This window comes from Schistocerca americana, chromosome 5, assembly GCF_021461395.2.
Source record: "Schistocerca americana isolate TAMUIC-IGC-003095 chromosome 5, iqSchAmer2.1, whole genome shotgun sequence".
Lineage (NCBI taxonomy): Eukaryota > Metazoa > Arthropoda > Insecta > Orthoptera > Acrididae > Schistocerca > Schistocerca americana.
In genome coordinates, this window is record NC_060123.1 from 441,633,756 (window position 1) to 441,649,219 (window position 15,464).

At 42.6% G+C, this 15,464-nt stretch overlaps 1 protein-coding gene across 7 annotated transcripts in view; it reads left to right on the forward strand.

The window, feature by feature from the left end:
- The window catches only part of LOC124615403, a 494,346-nt gene that overhangs the window by 322,758 nt on the left and 156,124 nt on the right, over nt 1-15,464 (forward strand). For all 7 annotated transcript variants that reach the window (XM_047143247.1, XM_047143248.1, XM_047143249.1 and 4 more), the window contains one exon: nt 14,654-14,693. In XM_047143247.1, coding sequence (XP_046999203.1) covers nt 14,654-14,693 — 40 coding nt within the window. The remainder of the gene's footprint in view (nt 1-14,653; nt 14,694-15,464) is intronic.

Genomic DNA, 15,464 nt, shown 5'->3' on the forward strand with positions numbered 1-15,464 from the left:
GCTACATCCCCATGATTGCTTTGTCTTCCCTCATTTCCAATCAGTCCGGTTTGATCTCACCTCTGTTACTGGCATTCCGGCACAACAGGTAACTTATGATTCTTCTCCATGATACTATCCCTTATCACCTGATCCATTTACAAAGTTCCTTCCAAGCTGTCACTGTATGTCTTTCCCTTTCTGGATCACCCTCTCTCTCTCTCTCTCTCTCTCTCTCTGTCTGTCTGTCTGTGTACCATATACATTCCATCATCCACACCAATGGCAAGAGCCGATCTCCTTCGTCTCCTTGGTCAGCTCCCACTCACCTCTATTTGCTGGTTGGGGACTTCAGTGCCTACCACCCGCTTTGAGGAACTCTGTGTCCTTGTCACAGAGGCTCCCTCTTCATTGACCTCTTCCACCAAGCAAATCTTGTTAGCCTCAGCACTGGGGAACCTACATTTTTGTCTGTCTCCACGTCAACCTACTCTCATTTGGACCTTTCGGCTGGTACTGTTCGGCGAGCTTGGCCCTTTGTATGGTTTGCTCATGCTAATACACACTCGAGTGACCATTTTCCCTTGTGTCCTTCGATTACAGCCATGAGTGCCATCTATTCGCTTGAGACTCTGGTAGTTTTCCCAAGCCAATTGGACACATTTCTCCTCTCTAGCAACAATTAATGTCAGTCAGTTTCCTGGTATCGACAGTCAGGTCACTCATGTTACGGAAGTTATTCTTACAGCTGTGGAATGTTCAATACCATGTACCTCCACTTTGCCACGGCACCCTCAAGTTCCTTGGTGGAATGAGGCATGCCGTGACGCAATACACGAGCAGAGACGTGCTCTTCACATTTTCTGCGATCATCCTATGTTGGCCAACTGTTTCCGCTATAAGCAGTTACGTGCACAATGCTGTCACATCATACGCAATAGGAGCAAGGTAAGCTGGGACTTCTTTACCAGCTCCTTTAATGCCTTTACTCCCTCAATAGTTGTTAGGAGTCAAATCCGATGGCTATCTGGCATGTCCAGTTATTCCTGATATCTGGGCTAACTGTAATGCGGGATACCTTAGTCTCTGGGCTAACTGCCATGCAGGATACCTTAGTGGACCTAGTCGTAATCTCTAACTAATTGAGTTGACACTTACTGAGATATGAACCTCTTCTAATTACTGACCAACCTTTCTCCCAAAGAAACGGGTAGTGGAAGAGTGACCCCTTCTTTTCCCTCTCAAAATCTCGAAAGCTATAATGCCATTTCTTCTATGTGGGAGCTCTGACATGCACTCTCCTCCTCGCACTCTTCTGCTCCAGCACAGAATGATATCCATGTCCAAATGTTGCTACATCTATCATACCCTAGTCTGTGATATATTCTTCTCCTTTATAACTGACTTTGGGTCAGCAGTACCTTTCCCAGAAGATAGCGGGAAGCTATCATCATTCCTGTTCTGAAACATGGAAAGGATAAACATCTTCCCTCCAGCTATTGCCCAATCTCTCTCAAAAGTATTGTTTGTGGAGCGTATGGTAAATTGCTGTTTAGCCTGGTGGCTGGAGTCCTGAAATCTTTTAACCACTGCCCAATATGGTTTCCAAAAGCATTGTTCCGCAGTTGACCACCTTGTTGCTCTCTCCAATTATATCATGAACAACTTTCGCAGGAAGTGCCAAACGGTAGCACTATTTTTTGATCTGGAGAGGGCATACGATACCTGTTGCAGGACAGGCATATTCCGCACACTGTTCTCTAGGGGCTTTTGAGGTCGGCTACCCCTTTTCTTCTGCAAATTTATGACAGAGAACACATTTAAGTGCGGGTGAACACTACTGTATACCGTACCTTTTCCCGAGAAAATGGAGTGCCCCAGGGCTCCATGCCAAGTATTATATTGTTTGCCTTCGCCATAAATCCAGTTATGGATTTTCTCCTGCCCAATGTCTCGGGCTCCCTCTTTGTCAAAGATTTTGCAATCTACTACAGTTCTCAACAGACCAGCCATCTTGAACATCATCTTCAAGGATGTGTCAATCGCCTCCACTCCTTTAGCATTGAAACCGGCTCCCAATTTTCTCCCAGTAAGTCCGTCTGTGTAGATTTTGACAGAAAACTGTGCTGGTCTTCCGACATTTAATATCTTTTAGCTCGCTGTGTACGATCCCTAAACACCCTTCGTGTTCTGAGTGGTACTTCTTTGGGTGCCGACAGTGGTCCTCCTCCTATATTGCGCCTTAGTGTGGACTAAGGAAGCACATTTTATTCCTCTGCATGGCAGTCTATTCTTTGCCGTCTAGACTCTGTCCACCACTGCAGATTGAGTTTAGTGTCTGGAGCTTTTTACACCAGCCCCGTGGAGAGCCTTTACACTGAGACTGCTGAACCTCTGCTGTCCAGTCGGCCAGTTGTCCTTCTGAGATGTTATGCAAGTCATATGTCTTCCACGCCTGCTCATCCGACCCATATCCTTTTTTTCGACAACTCCTTGGATTTAGGGTATGCAGGCCGCCCTTCCTCTATGCTACCACCAGGAGTCTTCTTCTGTCAACTGCTACATTTCCTTTCCTTCCAATTTCCTAAAACTTTCTTGACAAATGATGGTACGGCACCACCTTGGCTTTTCCCAGGGTCTGCCTTCTCCATGACCTTTGTCAGCTTCCCAAGGATAATAACACCCCCCCCCCCCCCCCCCTCCCGCCATCCCCTATAGCTCGACCTCCAGTCCCTTCTCGACCTCCAGTCTCTCTATCCTGTCCATCCTATGCTCCGCTTGGGGGACATCTCTGTGGCTTTCCTCTGGATCCCAGCGCGTGTTGGTATCCGCAGAAATGAGGCAGCTGATACAGCAGCAAAGGCTGCCGCCTCTCCTCCTCAGCCCACTGTTCGCATGGTTCCCAGAGCATTTTATGTCGTAATGTTGCTCTTTTATGGCTCATACGTTGGTCTGCAGTACCCGATAATAAATTATGGGACCTAAAACCTCTTCCCTGTGCTTGGACCTCTTCCTCCCGGCCTCGTCATCGGGAGGAGGTAATTTTAACTAGACTCCGGGTTTGGCACTGTCTTTTTAGCTGTTGACATCTTTTAAGTGGCAATCTTCCACTGCTTTCTCATTACTGCTCTCAAACATGGACAGTGAGAGACCTTTTACTTGAGTGTCCCTATTTTAATCCGCTGCGTGCCGGTTTACAGCTATTGCCTGATATATCTTCCCTTTTAGCAGATGACGCGCACTCAGCTGATCGTGTCCTTGAGTTTATCAGTGTTAGTGAAATGACATCAGTCATTTGAAGCTCTTTTTGGGGAAAACAATGCCCCTCCAATAGCAGTTTTCTAAGATTTCCTTCCATTTTTAGATTCCCTCCTTAAGTTTCACTCCCATTGCTGCTGATTTTAATTTCGGTTTTTTACCCTTCATTAAGTTACGGAATGGGCACTTATGACTGCAGCCGTTTTGCACCCTAAAATCCTAATTAATAATAATAATAATAATAATAATAATTCTTACCAATGCATAGTGACCTTTTTCTGAGCAGGAAGTTAAATTCACAGATCATAATCTTCTAAAAACATTTTTTTTATAAATATTGTATATGTTTTGCCATATCCTGTGCAAAAACAGTATCATCGAAGGTACCATGCACTGGCGAGGTTTCAGTCCCTTCAGCAGTCTGTCAAGCTAATGCTGAAGCATTGTCGGAACATTTTTAACCCAAACACATCTTACGATAATGAAAATGACCCCAGGGAACAGATAGCTCTGTGTTCGGACAGTCCTCTCCATTTCCAGTATATCCATAGTGTAAGATGCTCTAACTTCCTATGTAGTACAGTTTTATTGGCAGTTTACACACTGCCCTGGTGCACACTGATTGACTTCCTACCCACTTCATCCAAGACTTAAAAGTTACCTACCAACATTTCTTTGGTGATCTGTACTCTCATCCGTGCCAAAATTTTCTAAGTTCACGGGCAGTACTTTCCTGTCCAGTTCCTCCCATACACATACAAAGCTTCTCGTTACAAAGCAACATGATGTGTCTGATACATCATTTCCTCCAGTGGTTCTGCCAAGTACAATGCATTAACAGGCCATTCCAGTCCCAAATTTACCCAGACCAACTTCCCAGTACCTTGCAGCACAACAAGATATGAATTAATCATTTGTGTTGTCGACAACAGTTAAATTGGTTCACCCTTAAGATTGATGTACCTTGCTTCTGTATGTCAGTGGTGACTATCTCCCTTTAGCTAAAACGTTGTCCCTCTAAGTTCAGCTGTACATTACCTAAGGTCGATTTTTCCTTGCTGTGTTATCAGTAAGTTTAATCCTAAGATCATGCAGTTCAGGGCACTACTGCTAAGCATTGCTTAAAATGTCGCATCCCCACCTGAAAATCTACCATTCCTGAACACAAAAGACTTGACACCACTATCTCCAGCTCATTGTAAATTATAGCATATAGGGTTTAATCACCTCTGATCCATGAGGTCTATACTTGCAAACATCATATGCTCCCCTGTCCCCAGTAATAACATGTGCCTTTTACCCTTCACTATTGCCATTGTACTATATTCCATCTATGCATCTGTATCAGTTGCATCAAAATTTATCGGGAACATCATGTGGCAGAACTGGGGTTTCCTTTTGCGTTTAACACCAACTTAATCGTCCTCTTTCCCTTAGAACTTTCTATAGTTATGACGGTGGTGATCAAGCCCAACACAGCTACCACACTGAGATTGACATTATTGCCTCTGCACGTCCTGCCCTTGCATATCTGTAACACCTCACATTAGCAGAGGATACTCTCCCATCCCCCAATTCCTGTTAATGCAATAATTTCTTCGAACTCTGTGGCTTAACTGACCACAGAGTGTACATCCTTTGGGGTACCCATTCTCACTCTTCTAGATATATCAGGCAGCAAGCCCTTCTAACATGCATCCAATGCCCTCTGCTCTGCTTCATTGAGTGTGACTATGTTAGCCTCGTCACTTTCCTCCAGTTCATATGTCTGCATAATCACTTTTTATGTTGTGTCCACAACATTTTCTACTGACTTATTACACTTCTTTGACAGATTACCCACTGCTGGCAGAAAACAGTCACGCTGTTTTCTTCCTTCTTCCTTGTACCTTTGTAGCAAGCCTTTTTTTTCAATTCATCAAATGTCTGCATGCCTCTGAGTCCCTCCCATACATTTGACAAATGTCTCTGCTTCCCCTACTAACCGTAAGTTTGTCACCAGTAATAATTGAGCCCATGACTGTCCTCCAGTATTACCTGCTAACTGCAGGTCACAAAAAAATTCATTATGTCATTAATTAGCTTTCTGGAGAAGGGTGTGATCAAACTGGCTGTGGCTGGATCTAGTAAATGAGTAGGTTGCTCGGCTAATCCCAATTCTTCCTTCATAGCTACAAAGCTGGTACGCAAGTCAGTGTTATCTGCTTTCAGTTGCACCGTTTCAATCCCCAAATTTGAACTGCCTCCTGATTAGTGACGATTTGTGTTTGAGACCCCGCCATTGTGTAGCCTTACTCACCAGTACACACTAAGGAACACAAAATATATTCACAACAGGACGTATGACAAAATACACACATACATCTGAAGTCCTATCATCCATCTCGACTTTATGCGCTGACTAGCCATATACCTGTACCGACGATAATTTACAGAAATTACTGGTATGACTATATACAAGATGCAGAATGCCCTGTCAAGTTACACTGACCGCGTCCCACAGGTTGTAAATAATACTTGTTTGTATTACCACAGATTTGCGAAAGATCAGCCATTTCCTCTGTATTGACAGCAATAGATAGATTCATACCGCATAAGTTAATAAGATATGGATCTGATCCACCATGGTACACAAAACACGTCAGAACACGGTTGCAGAAGCAATGAAAAAAGAATGCCAAATTCAGAAGAACGCAAAATCCCCAAGACTGGTTAAGTTTCACGGGAGCTCGAAATTTAGTGCGGACGTCAATGCAAGATGCTTTTAATAGTTTCCACAATGAAACATTGACTCAAAATATGCTAGAAAACCCAAAGAGATTCTGGTCATATGTGCAGTACACCAGTGGAAAAAAAAAAAAAAATTCAATACCGTCACTGCGCGATAGTGTTGGAAATGTTACAGATGATGGTGCCACTAAAGCGGAGTTACTAAATACAGTTTTCCGCAATTCCTTCACGAAAGAAGACGAAGTAATTATTCCAGAAGTCGAAACCAGAACAGCTGTTAGCATGAGTGACATAAAAGTAGATATCTTAGGTGTTGTGAAACAACTCAAATCGCTTAAGAAAGGCAAGTCTTCCGGTCCAGGTGGTTTACCAATCAGGTTCCTTTCAGAGTATGCAGACACAATAGCGCATTTCTTAGCAATCATATACAACCGCTCACTTGATGGAAGGCCTGTTCCTAAAGACTGGAAAGTAGCACAGGTTACACCAATATTCAAGAAAGGAAATAGGAGTAACTCATTGAATTACAAACCCATATCACTGACCTCAATTTGCAGTAGGATTTTGGAGCACATACTGTACTCAAACGTTATGAGTCACCTTGAAGAAAATGACTTATTGGTACATAACCAACACGGATTCAGAAAATATTGTTCTTGTGCAACACAATTAGCTCTTTATTCGCGTGAAGTAATAAGTGCTGTCGACAAGAGATCTCAGATCAATTCCATATTACTAGATTTCCAGAAGGCTTTTGATACCGTTCCTCGCAAGCAACTATTAATCAAATTACATGCATATGGAGTATTGTCTCAGTTGTGTGACTGGATTCGTGATTTCCTCTCAGAGAGGTCACAGTTCGTAGTGATAGACGGTAAATCATCGAGTAGAACAGAAGTGATATCTGGCGCTCTACAAGGTAGTGTCGTAGGCCCTCTACTGTTTCTGATTTACATAAATGATCTAGGTGATAATCTGAGCAGCCCCCTTCAGTTGTTTGCAGATGACGCTGTAATTTACTGTCTAATAAAATCATCAGACGATCAATTCCAATTATAAATGATCTAGAGAGAATTTCTGTATGGTGTGAAAAGTGGCAATTGGCATTAAGCAGAGTAAAGTGTGAGGTCATCCACATGGGTACTAAAAGAAATCAGATAAATTTTGGGTACACGATAAGTCACACAAATCTAAGGGCTGTCAATACGACTAAAACAACTTAAAATGGAAAGACCACAAAGTTAATATTCTGGGGTAGGAGAGACAGATCGTGCTTTGTTGGCAGAAGAATTAGAAGATATGACAAACCCACTAAAGAGACAGACCACATTACACTTGTCCGTCCTCTGCTGGAATATTGCTGCGTGGTGTGTGATCCTTACCAGGTAGGATTTACGGAGGACATCGAAAAAGTGCAAAGAAGGGCTGCTTGTTTCGTGTTATAGCGCAATAGAGGTGAGAGTGTCACTGATATGATATGCCAGTTGGGGTGGCAGTCACTGAAACAAAGGCGGTTTTCTTTGCGGAGAGATCTATTTACGAAATTTCAATCACCAACTTTATCTGCCGAATGTGAAAATATTTTGGTGACACCCACCCACCTACGTAGGGAGAAATGAGCGTCGTAATAAAATAAGAGAAATCAGAGCTCGAACAGAAAGATTTTGGTATTCTTTTTTCCCACGCGCCATTTGAGAGTGGAATGGTAGAGTAGTAGTATTAAAGTGGTTCGATGAATAGTCTGCCAGGCTCTTAAGTGTGAATTGCAGAGTAACCATGTAGATGTAGATGTAGTTGTCTATACAAACAGAACTCTCAAATCCTTGTCCATCGCTCACTTAGACTCCATGCCCTCTACACACAAAACAGGGCAAACAACCACAAAAACAAATAGTCTGTTCACTCACCGAGCTGAAACTTCCTGGCAGATTAAAACTGTGTGCCGGATCGAGACTCGAACTCGGGACCATTGCCTTTCGGGGGCAAGTGCTCTACCAACTGAGCTACCCAAGCACAACTCACACCCTGTCCTCACAGCTTTAGTTCTGCCAGTACCTTGTCTCCTACTTTCCAAACTTTACAGAAGCTCTCCTGCGAACCTTGCAGAACTACCACTCCAGAAAGAAAGGATACTGCGGAGACATGGCTTAGCCACAGCCTGGGGGATGTTTCCAGAATGATGGCTAAGCCATGTCTCCGCAGTATCCTTTCTTTCAGGAGTGGTAGTTCTGCTAGGTTCGCAGGAGAGCTTCTGTAAAGTTTGGAAAGTAGGAGACAAGGTACTGGCAGAACTAAAGCTGTGAGGACAGGGCGTGAGTCGTGCTTGGGTAGCTCAGTTGGTAGAGCACTTGCCCCCGAAAGGCAAAGGTCCCGAGTTCGAGTCTCGGTCCGTCACAGAGTCTTAATCTGCCAGGAAGTTTCATATCAGCGCACACTCTGCTGCAGAGTGAAAATCTCATTCTGGCACTCACCAAGCTGTTCGAAGAAACTGCATGCTGTAGTTGTGAAGCTGTGCGAAGGTCGACTGTGCTGGCACCAGCTGCCAGACGAGGCCCATAAGTACTTCAGACACCATTCTGTTGTGACTAGGGGTGAATGAGGCCATTGTGGTTTAGAGGTGGAGTAGTGGTGGTTTACGGCGGTGTTGGTGCTGGCGGCCAACTGTAACTAGGAAAACTCCACTGCATGATACAAAATATTTAAATTGAGTTAAAATGTCGGAATTCTGTGCTGCCCCTGGATATGTCCTCTTCAGGCACGTGGTTCACTGATGGTGCCAATGCAAAGTCAGTGACATGTATGTCCCCTGAACTCTCATAGGCTTCCACGGTACTGGATTAGAAGCTGCCAGACTGCACATAACTTTGGTGTAATTGGAGGGATATTTATAGTGATTAATAGCACACTTGTACTGATGCATTGCATCCAGGCATGTTCAAATCAACAGCCCTGTTCTTCCCTGGTGTGCAAATATGCCACAAGCTGACTCGTCGTTGCACATGCTTTCTGAAATGTCACCACGATTTTACACTGCAAGGCAGCTGTGCCGAGCTGCACAAACAGGCTTGTTTGTGAAACTGCGTATCAGTGCATCTGTGCCTGCCAATTGCCTCACACACATCTGCAATGGAGCTGTTTTTAATTCAATAACACCTAAAATTTACTGACAGTGGTGCAATAAGATAGCATCAAAATGTATGCACATCTGCCTTCTCTGGAATGAATTACATTTTTTTCTGAATTTTTCCCAAAGCATTGTGGTCATTCATCCTGTTAACCATGAAAGTACTCATTGTTGAAAAGGCAGTGCCATTCAGGACTGTCTTTTGTGTGTGACAGTAGGCTGAAGGTATGTATAAAAAGTTGTAGATACATTACCATCTAAAGGGCAAGTAAAAATTTTGCTGAAAGTGCAAATTCCACAACAACATGCATTATATTAGTGCAGAGGAAGTGTGGAAAATTCTTTATATTTTTCACAGTGTTGTGAATTGCCATGAGACCTCAGTCTCACTGAGAATATGACACACATTATGGAAAGACACGCGAACTCCATGTTGACTCTGTTATTGGAACACTAATGGAAATCGAAAGTCTTACACCATGAAGCACCAGTTCAATATTTATACCAGTTGGAGGAGAAATAGTATTAAATGATTAAACTTTCATTCCTTCATAACTGAGATCCATCATTATCAGGTTCGACCCCCAGGTCACAAATACACTTTTACATTGGTTGTAGCGTGGAAGCAAACAATATCCATATGTCGTCCTGTGGAGTTTCTTGCCAGTCCTGAAATATGTATGTCAATTCATGAACATTGTTGGCTAAAGGCTAGTATGAAAGTATGTCTTCTCATGGCATCACAAATATGCTCTCTGTGTGCCAGATCAGGGGGCTGGGCCGGCCATTCAAAGACCCATACATCCCTCAGGTATTTGTGGTGCGAACTGCTGCACAGGGTCTTGCATTATTCTTTCAGAATATCCTGTTTGGTAACTGGGTTGTGAAGGATATGATGAGGGCTTATCATTCTTGCCACATACTGACAGACATTCAGCCTCCCTTCAGCAATTACCATCTTAGTCCTGTTGTCATATCAGTTAGCGCTCCACACCGTAATTGTAGGAGATGGAGTGGTAAGACTTTTGAGAATTACTGATTCCAGTTACCTTACACCAGGTCATCTATGATCACCTCAACCCAGTTTCCAGTAATCTGTCTCAACAATTAATGGTGCCAATGTGCCTACCTCTGTCCGGAATTCGGCTGTTGTGACCTGTCTTCACCTGACCCAGTCGAAACATCCTTCAGTCTGCTTGGAAGGTTCGCAGCCATTGCATCAGATGGTACTGTCTAAACTACAGAATATTTCCATCGTGCAGCTGCTAGCCATCTTCAGGTGTGACTGTCACTAGATGCTGTGGCTCGCCAGTTTATGTTCTAGGTTACTAGAAAAGCACAGGCTCCACTGGGGTGGGGTTTATAACATCATTATAGAGGACATTCATATCTAGAGCCACCCGCCATAGAAACAGGCTGTGGACTTCGAATGTGCATGCCGCAGACCACAGCATACATGTGGGGGAAAGGCATTGGCACTGGGCTTAAATGTCCTGGCTTTGATTCCTAATCTGTGTCAACTCATTGCATTCATTTATCTGCAGCCAATAATGCCTTAGCACCGCCAATGCCTGTTCCCATGTTTCGAGAAGTTGAAAGTCTGTCCCTCTGTTAATTAGGTTGTGGGCTATATGTATGTCGGCTGCTTTTTTAAATCATTGAATCGCGGTATGGAAGGTGGACAAAAGGATCTTGTTCTCTGTGTATTGAGTGTGTGTTCAGCAACAGCAAATTTATTTATTTATTTATTTTTAATTTTGCCAACCCAATCTGGCAATCTGGTATGACGTCTATGTTCATTGTATCTGTCTTCAGCAGTACAGCATGTCTGGCCAATGTAAGATTACCCACACTGGCACAGGATTTTATTTGTTCCTAGTCGCGTTAGAGTTTGGTCATCTTTAATAGAGTGCAGCATTATTTGGACTCGCACCAGAGGGCAGAAGACACATTTTATTTGATGTTTCTGGAACAGCCTGCTGATCTTAAGACACACCACCAGCAGCAGGTATAAAAAGCATGCTTGTGGAGTTCACTGTTCCTTCTGGATACTCTTTAGGTTTAGTGTGTGTCCTGCAAATCTCCTTATTGGAATACATGCTTCAGACAAACACAGAGCTGAATGGCTAAACTCAGCTGATGAGCTCACTAGATTTGAGATAGCTTTACCTCTATTAACAAGGGCCTGTAGTATACTTCATTGGGATGGGTGGTGACAGCCCATAGCTGATAGCTCATAGATACAGGTCAGTGTTTGTGTAAGTGTACAAAACATGCCATGAGCCAAGGAACTATCTTCTTTTCTATGAGCCACAACACCCAAAAACAGTGTCTCTATTTCCATAGTGAAGCAGAGTTTCGAATGGAAGGAGTTTGGTCTTTTAAAAAAAGAACGAAGCATTGCTGTCCCATGTGGCCTTAACACAGATATGATCCACATATCTCCAAAAGCATTTAGGTTTCAAACTCTTGACTAAAGTGCTTTGTCCTCAAAACCTTCCATAAAAAGCTTAACTACTTTGGGAGACAAAAGGCTACCCATAGGAACACCACCAGTTTGCCAAAGTAATGGTCATTAAATAAAAAATGAATGGAGATAAGCAAATGTTCAAAAATGGTGTAAAATGTCCTCTTTCAGCTTAGCTTGTAGTGAATCCACCAGAGGTATGGGATTTGAAATTGGTAATGCATGGGAACCAACAATGGTGGCACTAAGGTATCATCAGCTGCAGGTAAAAAGATCAAAGCCAGGTCATTGAAGCTCTACACAGACACCTTGAACATGTGCTTACACTAGGGATTGTGGCTTGTGACCAGGCTTTCCTGTGCTACATATGCAGAGTCCGTGGCCCATATCTCCAACAGGAGGCTCTTGATCTTGATGTTGACGTCTTCTGTTATGACCTTATAGCTCTGCCACTCGGCCTGTGCTTTCGTAGCAAACCAGTGCATAAACTAGTGTCCTCAGCAGCAAGCTACCGTAGCATCTGAAAATGATGAGCAGCTGCTTCATGGAAATATTGTGCAGTTCAGACTGTACCATCCAACACAGTGCCTGTCAATCTCTTTCAGTTAGTTATGTCGTCGTGAAAGCCTTAAACAGCACGTCTTTCAATCTTCTCCAAGTCTAGACCTTCAGAAAGGATCCACTCTACAGTTTGTGCCTCACTGTTGTCCTTAATTCATCTCATCACCACTCATTCTGCAGTTTTTGCACCCTAGGCAGTTGTATGTTTTCCCGTATGTTGCTCCCATGTTCCTCCGGCCAGTGTTTTGACCTTTAGTAAAAATTGGAAGTATGGCGATAACAAGCATATGCCCATTCTTAATCTGTAGGAATGACTTATTTCTGCATTGAAAATGCCAAGAATAAGTTTGCAAAAGGATGAAATTTCAGTCTCAATATCCTGCAGGCATGTTAATGCAGGAGTATCAGTTTGTTATCGTTTGGCCAAGGTGTTTGTGTGTAGCACTTTTGATTTCCATTGTTCTGTAAGATATACAATGACACTCTATTCTAGGTGCTCAGTCTTCTCTTTTGCTATATATTTTATGCAAGTGAAATACTTTTATTATTGATTGGATTAGGTTCTTTGAAAAGTTTTTAATGGATGATGGGGATGAAATCAATTAGGGTGCAGCAATACAAAATTGTCCAGATTAATGAAAATTTATGCCAGCCTGGATCTCAAACCTGGTTTCTAGTTTTCTGCAAGCAGTTGCCTTAGCGGCCATTGGCTTTGCCTCAGTGGTAACACAGGTTTCCACAAGCACTCTTAGGCTCGACTAGCACTCAGATGGTTGACCGTTCAGCTCTGCTGAGTGCTGTGGGCAAGCGGGGTGCACTTAGCCCTTATAAGGCCAATTGAAGAGCTACGTAACTGAGAAGTAGCAGTTCCGGTCACAAAAACTGACAACGGCCAGGAGAGTGGTGTGCTGACCACGTGCCTCTCCGTCCAGCGACACAGCAGTCGGTCGGTACCGTTGGGCCTCCAGAAGCCCTTTCAGGCAGAGTGTAGTTTAGTTTCGTGTATTTGCCCAAACTATTGAGCTACCTGAGCTCACCTCCAGGCCTGACTTAAGTTCATTGTCATTTCTGATTTCTGAGTAATAGTACCAGAAGCTCTTTCGTGGGGTTAACATTGGAGTAACATGATGAGGGGAACAAATTGGATAGACAGCTTTGGCTTATATTGCCACTCAGTTGAATGAAATTCAGTGAAATGAAGTAACTGGAATCAGTGGAAATAGTTTTAAAGAAAGCAATGACAAAAATTGTGCATTGTATCCATGATATTACATCTTCAGCTTTGTGACCAGCTGTCACTGATTTCATTTCAGTGACTCTGATTCATTAAAATACATTATACAGAATAGCCAGGTGAAGAAGTAGATGAATAAAGCTCAAAATCTAACTGAAAAATTGTTTGTTGCAAAGATACAAGGTCTCTACATAGGGGGAGGAAGAGTAAAAACTACTCCAGTCTTTCAGTATTTAATCTTCAGTGCTTACTGAATACATATGAATCGATTTGGTAAGTCTGACTTCACCAAAGGTGAGTCAGATATAGGAAGTCATTTCCCTATCACTGCCAGGAACAGGGAGTGCGAGCAGCCATAGAGAGATGCGACAGGGAAATTTCTCGTGATCAAAGCAGAAAGGTGACTGGTTGAGGGTGAGTGTGCACTAAGATTGCTGCAGCATCCCTCTGTCAACACTGACACCCTGAGAGTCAATGCAGGTGGTGTGGCTCATTGACACCTTCTTACCTGTTATGGCTGGGCAGGGGGATCGAAAGGTGTTGGTTCACAAAAACCAATAGCAGTAGGGTAGTGCATGTTCCATGTTTTTGAGAAATCTGTACCTTGTGTAGTATTTCTTGTGGCATGTTAAGCTACTGTCCTCCACCGATTCAGTTTCATCAGTGGCGCTATTCCAATGTACCCCATGGGATATCATAGGTGGAAAACCTTCATATTGCCTAATGGTTGAGGCGACCCGTCACGAAAAGTGTGACATATGGTTCCAAGAGCTGATGTGGCTCAAATTTTCATTAGTCAGAATAATTGCTCATGGTTGTTAGTTACCACATTGTGTAATGTGTAAGCTTTTGTCATTGGGCATGAAATGGTCTGCCTGTTTCTCAAGACCTCTTGCATGCCATATTTGGGACATAAAAGGTTCATGCTTGAAGTTAGTAAATACTTTTTTAGCAGTGTATAACACCTTAATATATCCTCACTTATAATAGTTCTGAAGTTCAGCCTTGCTGTATTAAGTGATTTTTATTGTATGAAATATTATTTTCTGGCACTTTTTTGTACACTGATTACTCCCAAACTTCAAAACTGTAGGAAAGTCTGTTCTTTTAAATTACATAGATTATTTTGTGAGGATAACTCGGGTTAGTGGTTCATGGGTTCTGCCCCTTTTGTATTACTACAGATTCTCATTAAACATTTCAACAGATTAAAGGAAGTTCTGAGTGACATTTCTGTTTTGTGCCTGAGTAGTAAATGTAAAACTATGGTTTCTTATACATTTTAAATGTTTGTTTGCAGGACAAAGAATCCAGTAAGAAGAAGAGCCGTAACAAAGAAGGTAGGTGTTTAATAATACATTCCTTAAATTTGAGGTAGCTGAGAAGGTAGTGGTGCGAGACAATTTGGAATAGAGTACTTGAAAATATGATTTTAGAACTTATGCTGACTTGTAATTGACACATTCTCATTAATCAAACAATGGAAAATCCAGGATGGAATGTAACAATATTGTGAAAAGGGTAGTTACAACTCACCTTATAGCAGAGATGCTGCATCGCAGATAGGCACAACAGCAAGACTGACCGAAAGCTCATTTTTTGACAGTCTTTTTGTCATGCCTATCTGCAACTGAGCATCTTCGCTATACTGAGTGTAGCAACTATGCTTTTCATGGTATTGTTAGACTCTTATTAGTGGTTGTCTTAAATGCAGAATATGAAAGGAAAAACCTCCAGATATGGCATTTGTAGTGATATGGCAACTAATTAGAGTTGATATGTTTCTTGAGCAGGAGACTAAAATCCAGTGTGTGAATGTTGAATAATGAATGGGGGGAGAGACTGTTGATGGAATGGTAAATTTGCAGGTCAATTTATATAATAAAAAATATTTACTGAATAAAGATGGGGGTCTGGTACTTAATCTCTCTCCTCTCCTTGCATATGACTAAATATACATACTAATTTAGACATTACAACTTCGTTGGAACAGGGAATTGAATGGTAGTTTAAATCCCACTGAATTGAGTGAAAAGATTCTGTTTCTGCAGGACCGTAATTTCATGATCATTTTGTTGTGAAACTAGTCACAGGGCTGTCTACAGTAGACA